Consider the following 19,873-nt stretch of genomic DNA (forward strand, 5'->3'; position numbering starts at 1 on the left):
GTACTTCGAAAAACACAGGTTGAAAACAGGAAATGCTGAAGAGCTGTACATTTAGATCACAAACTAGAGCTGACAAGGCATTATAAGAACCTCATCAGACTTGGGAAAGTCAATGTCCTTTTATAATCAAAATTGGAATGAAATGTTGGGGGTGATACAGATGGTACGCCAGAAAACAATTTGGACACTGGTAAGTAACATATCTGGTACACATGTAGTGTCTGTGACACATATGATAAATGAAGAAGATTGGGTTTCACATGTACCAAATGTATACGGCTCCACCTCCTTAAACACACCTGTAAATAAGTATAAAATAGATAAAGAGATAACCAAGAATTGGACTGGACTAGAAATAGATTCCTCCGGTTGTCTCACTAAAAAGATACATATCTGTAATGGATTGTGACATGGGTGTGTTCTAATTTTTGTACAATGGAGGAGGGACTGTGGGCTATATTTATCCAGGTCCAGCATACGAGCCCATGTGTACAACAAAAACAGAAAGGTATGCAGTTCCTAGTGAATACTGTCGGTTGATGTGCAAGTACTGAGTTCAGAAGTACACAATAGAGGCAGGAGGAGGTCTCCTCCTTTCGGAAAAGGACCCTCACACACCCCTCATTAGTTGGTTGTCTTGCTTCATCATCGGGTCTGCTCCTTATCGGGTCGGCGCTGCAATACCCGATCGGCGCCCTTGTTGGGGACTTTTAGCGGAGATCTTTTTTCCTTTTGCCATAAGGTGCAGTGCATGTGAGGGCCCTAGTGAGTGTAGATGTAGAGAGTGACCACAGCCACATTCATTAAAATAGTTCTCGGTGGACCAATACCTCCTGTTTTAGCCTCACTTATATACTTTATACATCTACACCCACTAGGGCCCTCACGCGCACTGCACCTTATGGCAAAAGGAAAAAAGATCTCTGCTAAAAGGCCCCAACAAGGGCGCCGATCGGGTATTGCAGTGCCGACCCGATAAGGAGCAGACCTGATGATGAAGCAAGACACCCCACTGATGGGGGGGGGGGGGATGAGGATCCTTTTCTGAAAGGAGGAGACCTTCTCCGGCCTCTAGTGTGTACTTCTGAACTCACTACTTGCACATCAACCGACTGTGTTCTAGCTCCCATTCTTTTTAGTTTATAGGGGCTAGTTCACCCACTTCATTAAATACTAAAAGTCCCTTTTCAACAAAAAGGTGCCTATATACCTTGCTTAGTGTACGCTGATGACATTGTTATATTAGATTACACCCAAAGGGTCTTCAGAAGAACTTGCCTAAAAGAATACTACAGTAAGGAACATTTCTTAAAGCTAGATATGGAAAAAACAAGTGTTAGTTTTTTTTTTAAAAAGGTGTCCCATTTTAGTTGGTTTGTAGACAGGACACCATTAGAGCACTCTAGAATATACAAATATGTATAGCAGCTCTTTTCCACAGATGTAAATTGGAATGAACACATAAAAACCTTTTAAATCCAGAGCGTTTTTACAGTCAAGTTCCCTTGTGAAGTTGAACTCCATATATAAAGGGCTGTCACTTGTACCGCTTCTTGAAGCATTTTTGCACAAAACCCCACCTCTAACACTTTACAGATTGGAAATATTCTGGGTAGAAGGATGTGATATTTTAGACCCGGTGGACAGTGGTTGTTGAAAAAGAATATTAAACCTACCAAAAGGTTCATTGATCTAAAGCAAACGCTGTGGAATTAAATTATTGTTGTGGTGGTCACATATAGTTAGAAAATTTTTTAAACAAATTTTAAATAAACTCCCATTAGATGGTGAAGTAAATATATTATCCTAGATCTACTGGCTGGAAGCATAATGTAGTGAACTTAAATGGGCAAGGGCTCTTTTGAAATAAAATTTTATACGCAGTATTTTTGTCCTCAGGGGCTTTTGACAGCTGGGACACATTTCCACTTAAAGAGTCACTAAATGACAGAGTATTAACGTTGTCTTCGCAAAATGATATGACTTATTTATCCCAAAAAACCTCCGTAAGGTTAACTCTGCAGACCGTGAGAAATTCTGATGTGTTTATCGTTTTTATTTGCCAGACCCTATACGTTGTCGCAAATCTTAAAGTGCAGAATAGGATGTAATCCCATATTGAGGGTTCCGTGTGTGGCTGTAAAAATTAAAGAAAGAGAAGGTTTTTGTGTATGCCCTTTGAATAGGAACTGTACATTACTCATGTCTTAATTGATTGTCCTTTAGTTTGAAATGTGTGCTGTGAATTTTTAAAACCCTCGTTTTTATTAACATATGAATCTACAGGAGATATAATGCCATTGGTTTGTTATACAATATGCAATTATTCGATGTTATCGTTGGATTGGGACGCTCCTTATGATTTGTGAGAATTTGGGATAATCTTGATATGTGGTGATGAGACATTTTTTTAGATGAAGTATTGGTTTTATGGTAAATTGTGCTAATAAAACATATTTTACTACTACTACTACTTTACAACGAGCATGCTTGCGAGCGAGGTAGCCTTCAGAAATGAAGCTGGGCTTGGTAGTATTTCCCTATTGCCAGTTTTGCTTGTTAATCTATCCTAAAAGTTATAAGTAACATGAACATCACATGATGGAGAAGCTTAGATTTCTTACCTGTAACTGTAGTTCTCCCCTATGTGTATCTTCCCTCTTTTATCATTCACAACTAATTATCCGAACATCTTCTAAGTACTAGAAATAGATTATCTCTCTCATGGAACTTCCAACAGAACTAAAAGACTGGTGCAGGGTATAGTGAGTGCTGGAGGTTATGGTTCTTAAAGTCAGCAAGCACTCAGGCAGAGTTTATCCTTCTGCTAAACATCCTGTGAGAGAACTTTTAAAATCGTTTTGCTGTACACTTGTCAGAGGACATTGTAAACTGTTTAGGGGATTTAATTGAAGCAAATATTTTAAAACTGCATTTGTGGCAAATAATTGTATTTCTGTGTTTTTAAAATTCACAAAATTGCACTCAGCATACCCGTCGCTCTCACGCAGTCACCCCAGCACATACACGCTCGATTCCTGCCGTTTTAGGGCAAGGCACCGAGCAGCAGGGAAATAGTGGCGGCCATTTTGGGGCGGGACAGAGCGGTGAGAGCGCTCTAGTCTCGGCGTTAAAAGGAGCCCCCAGGCAGTGTCTTGCGAGTCAGCAAGCACTCAGGCAGAGTTTATCCTTCTGCTAAACATCCTGTGAGAGAACTTTTAAAATCGTTTTGCTGTACACTTGTCAGAGGACATTGTAAACTGTAAACTGTTTAGGGGATTTAATTGAAGCGAATATTTTAAAACTGCATTTGTGGCAAATAATTGTATTTCTGTGTTTTTAAAATTCACAAAATTGCACTCAGCATACCCGTCGCTCTCACGCAGTCACCCCAGCACATACACGCTCGATTCCTGCCGTTTTAGGGCAAGGCACCGAGCAGCAGGGAAATAGTGGCGGCCATTTTGGGGCGGGACAGAGCGGTGAGAGCGCTCTAGTCTCGGCGTTAAAAGGAGCCCCCAGGCAGTGTCTTGCGAGTCAGCAAGCACTCAGGCAGAGTTTATCCTTCTGCTAAACATCCTGTGAGAGAACTTTTAAAATCGTTTTGCTGTACACTTGTCAGAGGACATTGTAAACTGTTTAGGGGATTTAATTGAAGCGAATATTTTAAAACTGCATTTGTGGCAAATAATTGTATTTCTGTGTTTTTAAAATTCACAAAATTGCACTCAGCATACCCGTCGCTCTCACGCAGTCACCCCAGCACATACACGCTCGATTCCTGCCGTTTTAGGGCAAGGCACCGAGCAGCAGGGAAATAGTGGCGGCCATTTTGGGGCGGGACAGAGCGGTGAGAGCGCTCTAGTCTCGGCGTTAAAAGGAGCCCCCAGGCAGTGTCTTGCGAGTCAGCAAGCACTCAGGCAGAGTTTATCCTTCTGCTAAACATCCTGTGAGAGAACTTTTAAAATCGTTTTGCTGTACACTTGTCAGAGGACATTGTAAACTGTTTAGGGGATTTAATTGAAGCGAATATTTTAAAACTGCATTTGTGGCAAATAATTGTATTTCTGTGTTTTTAAAATTCACAAAATTGCACTCAGCATACCCGTCGCTCTCACGCAGTCACCCCAGCACATACACGCTCGATTCCTGCCGTTTTAGGGCAAGGCACCGAGCAGCAGGGAAATAGTGGCGGCCATTTTGGGGCGGGACAGAGCGGTGAGAGCGCTCTAGTCTCGGCGTTAAAAGGAAACAGTCCCTTTCCGCGTCAGCGGACGCGTTTCAGCGGACGCGCCTCGTCTTCGCCGGAGTCCAGCCAGAGTCAGCCCGTCTGTGCCCGTCCGGGCCAGGCCGGGACACAGGGCACACATCTATGCCCTTCCTATTCTAAAGGTATGCTAACTGGTGCTCAACTCAGGGCGTTACGCCCCATTAGCCATGACACATGCATAACCTTGAACCCGCTACTAGCTGATACACAAATATGCCCTGAGTGCACCCTTACTTTGACTAACTACCAGCCCTATCCTGACACCCCACAGGGTACTGGTTTTAAATCCCACCAACAGAGAGAGAATTCTAACGTTTTCACATTTTACCTGATAAATTGTCGTTCACTACCTCAGCACAAATTAGATATTTTCCATCTATTGACTGAAAAAAGCCCAGCGCCATATTTTTAACTGAGACGTGGCTCCATGACGGATCGGGCCCCGATGTTGCAACCGCCCTCCCCCGAGCTAAGCTATTGCTAGGAGAGATCGGGTAGGCCAAACAGGAGGGGGTATCGCGATTATTCACAGCAGAGACTATGTGTGCAACTTTGAACCTGCAGATATCCCGAACTGCGAAGCAGCATCTTTCAAAATTACCCTCAGTCCTAATTTTACCTTCTCCGGCTTATTGATTTATCGACCGCCAGTAAATAATCCCTCTTGGTCAGATAATTTGGCAAATTTCATCCTACCCCAACATCTGAAAGCTCAAAATTTCACTTTACTAGGAGATCTGAATCTTCACCTAGATGATGACAACAACAAGACCTGCAAAAACTTAATCGATGACCTCATGGTGTTAGACATGACGCTACGAAATAGTGGTCCAACTCACAAAGCTGGACACTTGTTGGACCCTATAATATCAAATATGAAAGAACTTTCATGGCTTAACACCACGCCTGTTCTTTGGTCAGATCATTTTCTACAAAGTTTCGCTATTTCACTTAAACCCAAAAAAGGTCCAATTACGACCCCTTCAGAATCTTTTAGAAGAAACTGGAAATCTCTAAACCTGGAGGATCTCAACAATGCTTTGAAGGAAGATCACCCATGTTTAGATGGAGACATGGATAGCGTTGCAGAGTCGACACAAACGTGGTTAACTGGTGCGGTTGATACTTGCCTGCCCTTAGCCCGTTGCAAAGGGAAAGTACATCGCCCTCCTGCCCCCTGGTTCACAGAAGCTCTGAAGAAAGATAAATCTATCTGTAAGACTCTAGAGAGGCAGTGGCGAAAAAACTACGACCTCTACCAAAAAGAAGTGTATCGAAAGGCCAGAAACTGTTACCATTCAGCATGCATGAAAGCAAAAGCATGCTATGTTACCAACACTATTAACATGGCCGTAAACAAATCCCAGACTCTCTTTAAGACGGTAAAAGAGTTAGCTGGTGAAAACTCTAGAGCAGAACCTACCCCTCTCAATACCCAGCAATGCCAGGACTTGGCTTCTTTTTTCACTAATAAGATTGAGAACATTGTCTCTAATATTAAAAATGACAGCATGATCACAGACAAGAAAGGAAACACCTCCCTAGCCCCTAGAGGAAACTGTCATCTTGAAGCCTGGCCGCCCATGAAATTGGACACACTGAAGGAACTACTAAAATCGATCAAATCGGGTTCCCCACGTGACCCTATTCCTATCAGTATCATAAACAAATTAGAGGACGCTGCTTTGATTTCCATAGCAGAGATACTGAATGCCTCCATAGAGCAAGCCACAGTTCCTGCTCTATGGAAACATGCTATGGTCAGCCCTCTACTTAAAAAACCAGGCGCAGACCCTATGATATTGGCCAATTATCGTCCCATCTCATTACTGCCAGCTTTATAAAAAATCTTAGAGAGGCATATCCACAAGGCACTTTCAACCTATGTGGAAAACAATGAGCTCCTGCATTCGTCCCAATCTGGGTTTAGGAGTGGTTTTTCTACCGAGACGGCCCTGCTCGGGGTCACAGAAAAGATCAGAGAGCTTATGGATGATGGCCAAACAGTAGCACTGGTCTTGTTAGATCTTAGTGCGGCTTTCGACACCATTTCTCACTCCATACTGCTTGACAGACTGGGGGAGAATGGTGTCGAGGGCAAAGCTCTGGAATGGATTAGATCCTACTTATCCCTCCGCACTTTCCAGATCTCCTCTTCGGAGGCATGCTCTGAGGTATTCCACTCTCCTCATGGTGTGCCACAGGGATCAATTCTGAGCCCTCTGTTTTTTAATTTGTACCTTCGACCACTGGCCAACCTTGTAGAAAACTTTGGTCTCAGTTTAATGACTTATGCAGATGACTCGCAAGTCCTGTTTTCACTCTCCAAATCCGACTTGTCTGTCCCATCTGCATTAAAAGTAGGCCTCCAAGAAACATTCAGTTGGATGTCAGCCAACCAACTTAAATTAAATGGAGATAAAACAGAGGTCCTACTGTTAGGGAATAGTAAAGATCTCTGGAACGATTCCCACTGGCCATCGTCACTAGGTAAACTTCCACCTTCAGCCTCTCAGGTTAGAAACCTTGGGGTCATTATTGATGACAGTCTATCTATGACTCAGCAAGCAAACAAAGTGGCAGGTATATGTTTTACCATTCTTAAATGGTTACGAAAAATAGTCTGGATGTTGCCATCTAACAACCAGAAGACCGTGGTCAATGCCTTAGTGACATCTCGGCTTGATTACGGTAACATCTTATACCTGGGCTCAAACAAGGCTGTGATAAAGTGTCTGCAATTAGTGCAGAACGCTGCGGCCAGACTGCTCTGCAAAATCCCTAGATCCGCTAGGATCACCAAACATCTTAGGGATCTGCATTGGCTTAGGGTTGAAAATCGAATTCGTTTCAAGGCCCTGAATTCCCTATTTAAAATCAAAGCTGGCAGTGCCCCCAAATATCTACAGGCCCTTGCTAAACCCTATTTCCCAAACCGCAGTCTTCGTTCAGGCTCAGCTGCGAACTTTGTGGTACCAAGGTTCAAACGGGCCAGAATAGGCGGGAGATCCTTTTCCTACCTGGGTCCAACGCTGTGGAACTCACTGCCTATTCATATACGCAAGGAGGAAAGCTACATGACTTTCAGAAAAAGCGTAAAAACTTGGCTGTTCAACAAATAAATGCTTTGACTGTTCTCTCTACATTGGTATCTTGTGTCTTGCTGGTCTGGCGCCAGGAAACCCTTTGTGGGTAGCTGTGCGCTTTACAAGTGCTATAAAATAAATAAATAAATAAATAAATAAATAAATAAAGGGTCAGCACCGAATTACCTGTGTAACCGCATTATGCGTGGTTTAACTCAAATGGGACTTCGAACTTTTTATATTTTTGTTTTTCAAAGCTTACAATGTGTCCCGAGACTAAACAATATTTCCAAAAATATTGTGAGATTCCATTGGACCTGCTGAAAACTGCTGTTACTAATGATGAAGATACCTATGATGGAGAACCACAATCACACATAGTAAATCATAATATTCTAGTTACAGTCCTGAGACTTCCCAACAATCCCAGTGTAGGGATCTTGAAGCACATGGACAACCCGAGTTAAAGGTTTTGTGAGATTGAAAGGAGCTTGCACTGCCATCGAGGACTTTAGACTCCAGTAACCCAGATCAGTCACATTTGACGGTACTAGTCAGTGCTTAATCTGTACCCGTGGTGACATAGGTACTCATTTTTGAGGTCGTGGGCCTTCCTGCATCAGACGACTGAGCAACAGAGAGAATGGCAGAGAAGGGAGAAAGGATGAAGAGAAAGAAAGGAAACGTTTACCAAGAGAGAAAACAGGAAAGAAAAAGAACCTTCAATAGTGAGATAAAGAGACAGTAAATGTAGTCTGGTGGAAGAAAGCGGCATGAGATGGAATCAAGATGAGACAGCTTTGGTATTCAACAACCCTGGCACTCAGCAGTGCTAGAGGTGGGTTCCTAAGAGTAGATTTGGACTGCTGAAATTAAAAAAAACATTTTTTACAACTTAAGGACAGGTCCTATTACCCAAAAGCATCTATAGGAACGTTGAACTCACAACATGCACTACATAAAAAGCAAACTGTAGCCTCCTGAGCTGTTCATGGTGTCAGCAAAGTTACACCACTCACTGATTTTGGCCCTTCCTGTAAAAACAGATATACATTCATTTTGCCCCTGCTCCCCTCTGTTCCGCCATAGTACCTTTCCAACAGGCAGCATATACAGCAAGGCTTGGAATCCGAACCAGGCCAGGAGAAGCAGCAGGGTATTGGGGTTCCAGAGGGAGTCGGGAGCAGGCAGAGGTCCTGGAAGGCTCAGCACACTCGCTTGTTCCGTGCCACAGGTCAGAAGGAGGTAGAACACGGTGCTGGGCATGAGGAACAGAAGTACAGCAGCTCCTGCAAGGTAACGGAATAGAAGTGATAGGGCGTTATTCCATATATAATGCACAATAAAGCCTGGAGAGGGTCAGGGTTGAAACATAAAAGAAGGGAAAGAACCGTAACCCTGGATCATTTAAGAAAGACAGTGACTGTTTATATGAGTGTGTTGCTCGTAAATGTTGCAAGAGTTGTGACGGAAGTTGTAGGACACTATACATCTATTTAAATTAATAATGCATCCACTGTATCATCTACTACACCGTCATGGTAGGTAAACATTACTATTCTTTATTCCACATTTACTTACCAGATGTTAGGTCGATATTGTGCATGCCAATTATTGTGTGCTACATAATACATACTAATGATTAGCGTATACTGTGACAGACGATACCCCGAGACAAGGGAATATCATTAGTGTATCTTTCTTGGGCTTTCAACCAGGTTCAGGGCTCTTTTGCTTCCCTGCGAAGTTTTTGCTTTCCAAATACCTATATATACATACACAGGCAGAAGGTGATATATAGCTTGGACCTTGGAAGTGCTGCAAATTAAGGGTGCTTTGTGGAAGCCCTAAAACAGAAGGACAAGGTAATAACACCATTCGGATTTGTATACCTCTTCATGTGGAACATAGCCTAGGGGAGGAAAAAGGCTGTCACGGGCTCTGTTCTGGCACTGCCACATGGAAAGACAATCTGGAGGGGTTCGTGGAAGTACAAATAGTAAGTGACGCAAATTATGTTTGTTCCCTTTTACTTTACTGTAGTAAATCGAGACTGAAGAAGGTCTGGGGGTATGTGGAGGGGCGTGAGCCAAGTCTTGCGTACTAATAAATCAGCAGGGGCAGCACCTAAGGCAGAGGACCTCTCATAGCAGTGAAAAAAATTAAAATATTAAATGATAATAACAAAGTTATTATCATTTTATTTTTCGTACCTATGGGGCTAGGTAAGGGCGGACAGGGCTGGTATCACCGCAAGGAGGAGTGGTTTGTGCACAATAAGTACGCATTCGTTTTTGGCAGGCCGTCTTGGGCCGGCCAAACAGTCATGCGCACTTTGCATGTTCTCCACCGGCTGTATTGCCCGGATGGAGCACATGCACAGGCTTCCACTCCCTGTCCGAGAGCGGATCACAGCACTCAGACCAATCACGGCACTGCTGTGACAGCAGCGTCGTGACTGGCTTAGGGGAGCCTGTGGTCTTCCTGGTCCTGGGCTCGGATTCAGGAAAAGAAGTGGAGGGACAATGAAGGAGAGACAGCAGGAGAGGTATGGGTTTTAAAATATATACATATTTTTTGTTGTTTTCAACCCAACCCACCCCACCACTGAATAAATGGATGTCAAATGTTGGTGTGGGAAGACTAGGCCCCATCCAATAAGTGCCAGATGGTAGGAGAGAGCGGAGACATGCCTATGTCTGGACTGCATACAACACAGCCCAAAACAATTGGAGGGCTGGAGGAGGATGGAAAATACTCCTATCTGGTGGGGCATACTCTCGGTCTGAGCTGTACAAAGCAAAAGGTCAGCATTGTGGGATAACAACAGGGATTCCCTCAATCTTGGCTCCACACACAACACCCATTAAAGGTCACGTGTCAGGGAGACAGCTTGGCCATCCCTGCTGTCTAGGCTGCGTGTGAAACAGATGAATAATCCCCTGTGGAGTAGGAGGAGGAAATACAATAGAAAGTTGGTGGCAAGCATGCCTCTTACCCAAAGCACCACCAAACTCCCTCTCCTTAGTCTGTGGTACTCTGTATTTGTCCGACATGGCCCCAGCTCTTAAAAGGGTGGAGGTGAATAGACAGCTGGTCCTGCAAGAAGTATCCGGTACACTTTTCTTGTGCTAGTCAATAGTTCGGAAGGAACTGATAACACTCTAGTGTGGTCTGCCGTGTCCTGGTTGGCTTTAGCAGATAGTATGTCGTCTTGTGATTAGGTTGGATGGAGGCTGGATCCCGCAGGGGTTGTTCTTCAGTTCTTCTCATCAGTATTAGTGGCAGCTTGAGATGATTGGACAACTGTCGAAGCCGAGTTATCCTTAGGCTTTTCTCTGTGGTCGCTGAAGACCGATGTAGGATCCTGTTGGGTTAGAAACTCTCCCTGGGTGCAGTTCCTAATCAACTTTGGTAGTTAACACATGTTGGGCGATTCATAGGCCTCTTCTATTCTATGAGGAGCGTCACAAAGGCAATATCTCCTTAAGAAGAACTTCTGATTGTGCAGCAGTGCCTTGGTCTCGACTTTGGCAAAGTCCTGTGTTCTCCGCCAGCTGCCTGTGAAGTGGAAGAAGAAATGGTTCAGATCTATGAGCTGGATTCACAGAGCATGTGCTTTTCTTATTCTTGTAGTACTCTTGCATTAATCTTGGAGTACAGAAGTACTCCAAGACTTAGTTACACCTACTCACAACAACATCTTTGTCAGGTCTTTTGATCTCTGTGCCATACTTTATTCCAGTGTTATCTTAGCGATTTATGGCTGTGCTCTTGTGCGTTGTTATTCTGCATTTTCCACATAAAAATATTATCGTGTTTTAGGCTACACTTTTATGGTGACCTTGTAGCACACTAAATAACCTGTGCATACTGTGTCATATTTTACTCATCCCACAAACAGCGGCATCATACGCTCAAGTGTAACCTTAATTTCTATACACTTCCATAGTGTGTGGCATCTCCCCATTATGTGCTTCGCCAATGTCCTCAGTTGAGCACTCATGCACTTTTTATGGGTGTACCTCATCATTTGCTTCACTGTCAAGTCTAGCCGTTGGGCCTGATTCACAAAAAGATAGTAAAGTCCACTGGGAGGCTAATGACTTTGTGTGGATATAGATTATGGACATGATTTCGAGTTTGAAGCACAAGTTACTCCCAGTGACAGCTGGTGATCTTTGAAAGTGGTGAGGCACAGTATTAGCCAAGAGTTCACCCCATTTTTTCCAAATTTGCCTCGCTCATACGCACTCCCTCTCACATTTACTCTCTTCCTTCTTACTCAATCGAACGCATTCTTAATTATACTCACTCCCTCTCACTGTTGCACACAAATGTACTCATACTCACTGGTACTCTTTCTCACTTTCTAACGCACACACACTCATTTACCCTGGGCACTGGTGCAACTAAATTCTGCCTCCCCATTGGTAGCTACACCCCTCACTCACTTCCACTCCCCCTGGCTACCTTCAATGAATCACACGTTTTAGCACAATCACACTCCTTCACTCACTCCCTCGTACTTACTTTCACCAATTGATACACACTCACTCAGATTATAACTCACTTTCACTCTCAAACACTCACATACTTTCACTCCATCCCATTCATTCTCAATCACTCACAAAAGCATACGCACGCACAGAGAAACATGTTTTTTTTTTTACTTACCTTGCTTACTTGGCTGGCAACTCGGAGGCTCTATTGCAGCAGCAGAACAGGGATCTGGTGCTGGGGATTGGAACCAGCAAGCCATGATTCCCCAAGGAGGAGCCAGACGGAGCAGAAATGGCAGGTTTGAAAAGGGGAAGACCTGCCACAATCCCTCTTCCAGCCTCTTGATAGGACTGGAAGCACAGCCCTTCAAGAAGCTGGGAAAGTGCAGGGGGTCCTGCCCCTGCTGCTTTGTGTGTTTTTTTCATTGGCTTCAGGGATGCACTGATGTGCACCCTGACAGCTACATTTTAGCCTACATACTGTACTGTCTGAGGCATGTGCAGTATGTCTGCTAAATAAAAGGGATTGTGCCTGTGTGAGGGCACTGTAGATGAACTACACACATCGGACATGCACACCCCAGACATCCTACTACAGAGTGCTGTGTTTTAACAGCATTCGGTAGCTGGATCATGCTTCAGCCCCTTCAGGCCCTCCTCCTCCTCGTCACCAGGAACATGGAGAAAAGGCAAAAACGAGGAAAACTCGTGTTTTCATGAACACTGCTAAATTGAACAATGCGGAGGGGGCTTACAGGATGCAGAGTGCTGTGCCCTGAAGCCCCTGACAAGGAGCTGCTGCTGGTGACTCTGTGACATCATGATGGATATCCCTTCTGCCTTATTATAAATGCAGTATATCCAATGGCACTTGTAATAAGGTGGACGGGATATCCTTCTGCCAAACTCTAAATCAGGTTCTTACTCATTTTAAGAAGTTACAAATGTGTCCCACGTTACGTCTTAAAACCTGCGGCAAAGGTAGTTTTCCAGACACATTGCTGGGAAACTTTTGTGAGTATGTTATGGCAAAAAGGCAGTGGCTCCTCCGTATATCTATTGTACAGCGCTCACGACACTACTGTGTTCTAAGAAATGCCATTTTCTTTTTGCAATGGAACAGTTTTTACTAGGGATTCCACACGAAAATGTGTTTGCCTATGCACCTCTAAGGGGTGTACCAGTCCGCCTTCTTATCCAGGAAGGAGGTTTATGAGTGCAAAGTCACCTGCTGTTTTGTTGACTCGCGCAAATAGCTTTGTGAATTGTCCTCTTCGTAAGGGACGCCCACTACCATCCATCAGGGCCTGCGTACTTTTACTGCAACAAGACTTTCTAAGCCCCCCCTCGCCATCATATCGCACACTGTGTTGGACCACCTCGTTGTCTAATCAAAGGGAACCTGCCCACACAAGCCATTGTTGGCAGGCAATAATGCTTGCATGACGCACTGGCCTAGGTGCAATATTGTAAGGAGCACTGGAATTATGCTGTTCTGCTGTTATGGCGCACACCCCTTTATTACTTTGCTTACCAAGTAAACCACCAACTGGTGGCATCGTTTGCAGATTTCAACAAAAATATTTTGGTTTCTAGTTCAAATGTATGAAAAATTACTAAAATAAAGAGTGTCACACGTGGCGCCGCACAGTGGAAGATTCTTTACAAAGTTTAAACCGAATGTGCTGCATTAGGCACAGAATTGACCTTTTCCTGCAGCGTACTTTAGCCTAACCCGACACCTAATTTGGTCCTATATTTTTGGACATTGGTAGTGATCCTGACGATAGTGCTCAGAGTTGGGAGCCAGAGAATACACCATTGCTCCACAAATGTCAGAAACGTAAAATAGTAGTTTTAATTGAGTTATGCTCACCCAGTCATCGCCCCTTAAATGGAGTCCCACTCGGTCCCCCATCATTGGATTCCCATAACTTCAAGGCAGTCTCGCTCACTGGCACTCAGAAGAGTCAACTATAATCTCTTTGTGTGTGCCACTTCCCTCCATGACCTTTGCTCATGCTTTCCGTTCAAACTGCTTATATAATACCCTCCCTTTCCTTATCTATTCAGCCTATGCACGTTTTCTCTCTCAAACACCCATTCTAAGCCGTTGCCATGTGTCAAATTAAAAAATAATGAAGTCATTCTATCAGAAAATGTGGCCCATTATGCTGCATAATTAGCATTTTCTTGCCGCTTAATTTAGTCAACCATGCCACATAACTGGGCGCTCACCTGCCGCATCATGCCAATGGCACTGACTATTAGAATACCAAGAAGTGTGTTATCTGTCTCTCACACTCCTTTATTCAGTCTGTTCTCTATTTCATATTTTTCGTTTTGTCAAACTCCATGTTAATATACGTCAGAGTTTCAGCTTTTCTAATTGTCTGGCAAACTCAGAACCTGCTTGCTCTTTGAGAGCTTGGCAAACCCCCTGGCCCTTTCTTATAGGGATATTTAGACTCTGGCGAGCGGCCCACCAAGGTGGTAGAGATCATGGTCACATCACATGCAGTGAAAATAAGAGACAGTCTCCGGACCCAACAGGGCACGGGGCCAGTCACTGTAACCTGTTAACCCTGTAACAGATAGACCACCAGGTCAGAGATGCAGCTGAAGCACCAGACGTGTACACTTGGAGCTCACCTTAACGTTAGAATTACTCGAAATCAAGCCCATACCAGTGGAGACTTCCTTGTGTTTTACAAGCAGTCGCATAGTAGTTGTGTGTGGGTGGGGCTCAAAGAAAAGCCAGGACTGTTTTAAGTTTCCTAAAAGCGCCCTGGGCAGCTTCCAACATCGCAAAAAAGAATAAATGGCAGCACTGTCGTCTGTTTTTGAGTGTTTTCAGAGAAGCATTATTAAGAATGCGCATGAGAAGGAATTGCTCGTCTAACCTCTTACAAGTCACAGACGGCGCTTTCAAGTTTCCCAGTTCCATGCCCGAGCAGTTCATTCAGTCCAATTTTTTTTTCTATGCATTCTAGCATTTGCAGCCCTTTTAACTCATAACACTAGGACTACAAGTCCCAGAAACACAATAAAAAAACGTGGATGAGATCAGCTGATACACCTAGGAAACTTGAGAACTCTGAGGTTACAGCCAAACTGAAACAGCTTGCTACAAAGACCTGTGTGCAGCGTACTCCGTGGGTCACAGATTCCAGTCCCAATAGGATCGTCGGGAGAGTGGGTTGAGCATTTGCTGCTGAGGTTTGTGAGTAAAACAAAATCGGGTCCGACGCCCAATGGGGCCTAGCTAGCCCTTCCTAAAATATCAGAGTGAATGCCAAGGCAGCCTCTGTGTATTACGACCCTCACGACTCTATTCTAAAGAAAGAAGACTCACCTGCCGCAGCGCCCCACTGGCCCACTCTGTTCCTTTAACTCCTTTTAGCAACAACCTTTTTTTTGTTAAACGCCCCCTCCAGTCGACCCACAGACAGCTACAGACAGGCGTCCAATCACAAGCTGCGGTGACAAAACTCGCCCAATTGAAGATGAAACAGCAGATTACGTTTAGGTTTAATCCTCTTAAGCCATTGGTGAGGGGGAGTACGCAATGTCTACCATTGGCTGGGAGTGTACTCGGTGTGACAGCTGTCTTCAGCCCCTAGAAAGTAATTGGACGTTTGCTGTGGTGCGTGCTTGCCTCTTTCTCGGTGTTTGTATGCCTTTGTACATTAACACAGGGTTCTTAGGGCAAAGTGTCCATGGTTCTAAAATATCTCAAGTTTTGTATCAGAAGCCAAGACTAAATGCCGGTGTACATGCTTGCTCTGTGACTGCAGGGGTGACTGTGTGTGCGTGCGCGAATGTACCTAAATATAGAAGAGCTTTATTGTAAGCGCATTCATGTATGTGTACCAACCATCTCGCTGAAAATAGCAGGGACACCGTAACCACCACTATTAATTCTGCACCAGCGTTCAATCGTAATAGCGTATCCAGTAAACTCGTTGCTATTTCCTTGGGAAACAATATAATAACAATAGAACAGCCTTATAGTTTACTAATAGCGGCTACAAACCGCTAGTACGACATGAAGCAAGATTTAAATCGTAATAATAATAGTAACTTTAGTAACAACTCGCCAGCAAACAATAATAGTAATGGATACTATTAAAAAGTTGTTTCTTCTATTCAGCACAACGAGACTCAATTTTAAGCCTAACGTGACAGCCCACCTGTCTGCAAGATAATGATTGTTATCATTTTTTAGAAACCATCCTGTTGGTTGAAAGTTGTATTATTCCACCTCTTATGGAGGTGCTTGCATTGCAATGCAAGAAGGACTGTTTTCGTCCCTCAGAGGTACACTGAATCACAACATTAAGGGCCTTATTTATGAGTCCTTGCAACTGTCTTCGCAAGAAACCTCAAAACCTGGCTCTTCGACAGACCCCCTCCTTGATGGAATGGAACCTGCACCCCCCCCCAACCCCCCCCACCCCTAGCGCCTTGAGACCCTTACGGGTGAGTAGTCGCGCTTTAACAAACTCCTGATTGATTGATTGATTGATTGCAACTCTTTTGCGCTGCCGTTGCGTCACTGTCCGTGACACAGTGGTGTCGTAAACAATGCACCACGGTGCACCATATTTCAAGGTGATGCATCTAGGCAGATACGTCACCTTGTAAAGCCTTGCACCACATTATACCTGCGTCAGGTATAATGTATGCAGGGTGGAAGTTCCCCCGTAAAAATGGGTCGTAGAAGTGTTGCAGTGAAATATATGAGATTTCACTGCAACACTGTTTGGACGCCAATGTGTCTAAACATTATGCCTGCCTCATGGCATGTGTAAGGGTGACGCAGTGCCACAGGCACAGGCCTACCCCATGCATTGCTGGAGTTGCGTCAAGCTTGTGACACAACTCCAGCAATGCGTGACTTTTGCGCTGACAGATATGTCAGGATTCCTGACGTATCTGTCATTCTTTGCGAAAAGGAGCGCCACACATTAAATACGGCACATCCATCTTGTCGCAAGGAGAGCGCAGGGAAGACTGTTGCATCGCTGTTTTATCATAGCAATGCAACAGTTTTCATAAATGAGCTCTAAATTCTTTAGATCAAAAATACATTGTGTTCAGGAAGCAATCGTTTTTGTTTTTTTCCTTCACTGCATCAAGTTGTTTTAATGTTTTTATCAGGACTCCAAATGCAAGCCAGGCCTATTGTGTGTGCCAATGCTTGGCTCAACCTGGGAGGCTTAAAAGATAAGGTTAATATGATGGACCTCTTAATGTTTCTGTAGAGTGAAGTTTGCTGGCTAAAACATAGAGATTATCTGATATATTGCTACGTCTTGTCATTGGGCACTGCCAATAACTTTCTTTGTTGCTATTTCTTCACAGCACGAGATTCTGATAACAGCACTCAGCTTCTGTGAATGACTAGAGGAAAGCACAATCCACTTTTGCATGTTAAGTATTTTCAGAACTGGCTTTAGGGCCGGCGGTGACACTGATACGGTGTGTTCAGAAAGAACTTATGGTTTTAGTAGCACCTTCTGTTTCCTTGTGTGTTCAGCAGATTCCAGGCAACAATAAAAATGCCAAGATAACGCTGATGATTAATTTTCGTGTTGGAGAGAGATAGGAGTTTTGTCTAGTGTAGTTTTGACTCATCATAAAGTAGCACAGAGGGTTACTGTGCCTACTGCAAAGAAGGTATACATGCAGATCACAGAACTTAATTTTATGTGGATAGTTCAGTGGGTTACTGCTTTTGCCACAGATATCCTTTTGTTATTTGCAGGTCATAAGTTATAATCCTTATATAGCACGGTGACCTATGATATCTAATCAAAGATTTGCATGCAAACTGCATGGTATACGTTAGAATGTTATGTTTTTCCCCCCAGTCTTTCATTATCCTTATGTTGCAAAAAAGGTTTTCATTCTTATTAGTAAAGCAAACCCCAACCACTGTGGTACGTTCTAAATCCTTAGTTAGTGCTTCTCCAGACCAGTCTTAAGATATATTGCCTACCAGTATGGATTATGTGATTCCTATACCTTGTATTCCTCATTGTTTTATGTACCCTTTCCTAAACACTGATTTACACACATTAATTATTGCCTCTCTATAATGTCTGGGTAATGTAAAGTGCACCGACGCCCTAGGGTTGGTATGAGTAGCACTATAAAACAAATGAAATGCATTTGAGAGGGGCAGAGGAGAGAAAAGTGGCACTGTTGGAGAGTGGTAATGTGGGAATCTGTGGAGAAGGAGGTCATGGGGGAGGCGCAAAAAGGATTGATGCACTGGATGCCACCATGCTAATGCCAGCCCTGGGTAACTTAGGGAAGGGAGAGGAGAAAAGGTTAAGTCGGACAGGAACCCCTGTATTAACCACTAACCTTAGGTGACCTTGGGAGTGGCTTGCTACTCGCCATAAGGCACTTCAATGACTTGTCACGGGTAAAAGTGCTACATAAATTAAATTACAATACAGTGCAATATAATGACAGTGGTTAGCAGTAACAATGTCTTCTGAAACCAGTGGGAATTCTGGTCAGTGTAATATAGATTCTCAATTCAAATATTTGTGCCACAGGAGCCCTTTGTTTTAATAGTATTTCAAGAATTTAGGTGACATGCAAGCATAGGAAGTTGAAGAAGGTATGCTGTTTGAATATGATGTCCAGGCAGTACATTCTGATAGTGTGAATCTAGTCCTACATATTATTCAAAAAATTAACAGATTGTTCAAACATTTGTGTTAATTAAGAAAGATTGTGTGAGATATATAAATGTTGCTTATGTTAACTAGCAGTAGTATCAGAAATCCAATGTTTTGGGAAAATGGTATCTGAAAAACTGGGATGGAAAATGTGCAGAAAAACATAAGCTATGGTCACTTATGGGACATGCTTTTGTCACTCAGGCCAGTCTCCATAAATACATATTCACAAGCAGTCACCAACTGTCCCAACCTACTGAAACAGTCCTGCCTGCAAAAAAGCAAATTGGACAAAGAAACATCCTGTGCTTGGTTTTTCATGAAAATGGGGCTTTTTGAATAGAGGTAACTACTCAATAACGAACAACATTAAATATACTTGGTTTATTTTATTGTGGTGGATCCTTACATGTAAAATGGAGAGTTCAGGATGGTGGCTGTGTGTTGGTGCAACTGTAAGATTAGGTAAGTTTACAAATGACAAGCCTTCTATGAACAGCCCTTAACACAGCAGCAGCCTTTTCCGTCCTCACTTCTAAAGCCTGGAACGACCTGCCCCTCCTCATCAGATCAACCTATTCAGTGCTTGAATTTTGCAAGAAACTGAAGACCTGGTTCTTCCCCTAGCCCGACCCTGGAACGAATATACAGCTCCTGCTTCAGTACCAGGATACCCTTCTGGATGCGTTATGCGCTATACAAATACACATAACACCTATTAGAAATTGGGTTTCTAGTTGGTAGAGGTAAGCACCCTGTCCAAGTAGGGACCCCAATCCTAGTCAGGGGAAGTCACAACACAATGCTTAATTATCCTGTGTTCACCCTCTGGTAGCTTGGCACAGAGCAGGCAGGCTTAACTTAGAAGGCAATGTGTAAAGTGCTTGTGCAATAACCCATACAAATACACAGTAAATACACTACAAAAAGATTCCACAACAGTTTAGGAAAAAAGAGAATATTTATCTGACTAAAACAAGACCAAAACGATTAAAATCCACCAAGTGGAAGTCGAGATATTGAATTTTGTAGCAATAAATGCAATGAAGTGCTTAAAAGCAATTAATACAAAAAAGGTTACTTCAGGTCGTGGGGAACCAGTCAGTGCACATACAAAGTTCATGCTGACCACGATGGACCACAGGCCGGCTACAGGGACGCACTTGGGCCCGCTGTACACAATACCTTGGATCCTGGGGCGCAGTCGGAGTGGCGATGCTTTGCGCAGTCTGTCATTGGTTCAGAGAGGCTGTTCTGAGAGGCTTTGCATTGCTTCACGTCGGATTCAGCAGAAACTCTGCTGCAGAACCCACTTCT

At 43.7% G+C, this 19,873-nt stretch overlaps 1 protein-coding gene across 1 annotated transcript in view; it reads right to left on the minus strand.

Annotated features, from left to right (window-relative positions):
• The window catches only part of TM7SF2 (transmembrane 7 superfamily member 2), a 100,376-nt gene extending 85,010 nt beyond the window's left edge, over window positions 1–15,366 (minus strand). Inside the window, exons 1-3 of the mRNA XM_078660775.1 lie at window positions 15,214–15,366; window positions 10,355–10,917; window positions 8,449–8,645 (exon numbers count right to left, since the gene is read on the minus strand). Of these exons, the coding sequence (XP_078516901.1) occupies window positions 8,449–8,645; window positions 10,355–10,412 (255 nt within the window). The 5' untranslated portion in view covers window positions 10,413–10,917; window positions 15,214–15,366. The remainder of the gene's footprint in view (window positions 1–8,448; window positions 8,646–10,354; window positions 10,918–15,213) is intronic.
• Window positions 15,367–19,873: the final 4,507 nt, after the last annotated feature.

The sequence above is a fragment of the Lissotriton helveticus genome, chromosome 9 (assembly GCF_964261635.1).
Source record: "Lissotriton helveticus chromosome 9, aLisHel1.1, whole genome shotgun sequence".
Classification (NCBI taxonomy): Eukaryota; Metazoa; Chordata; class Amphibia; order Caudata; family Salamandridae; genus Lissotriton; species Lissotriton helveticus.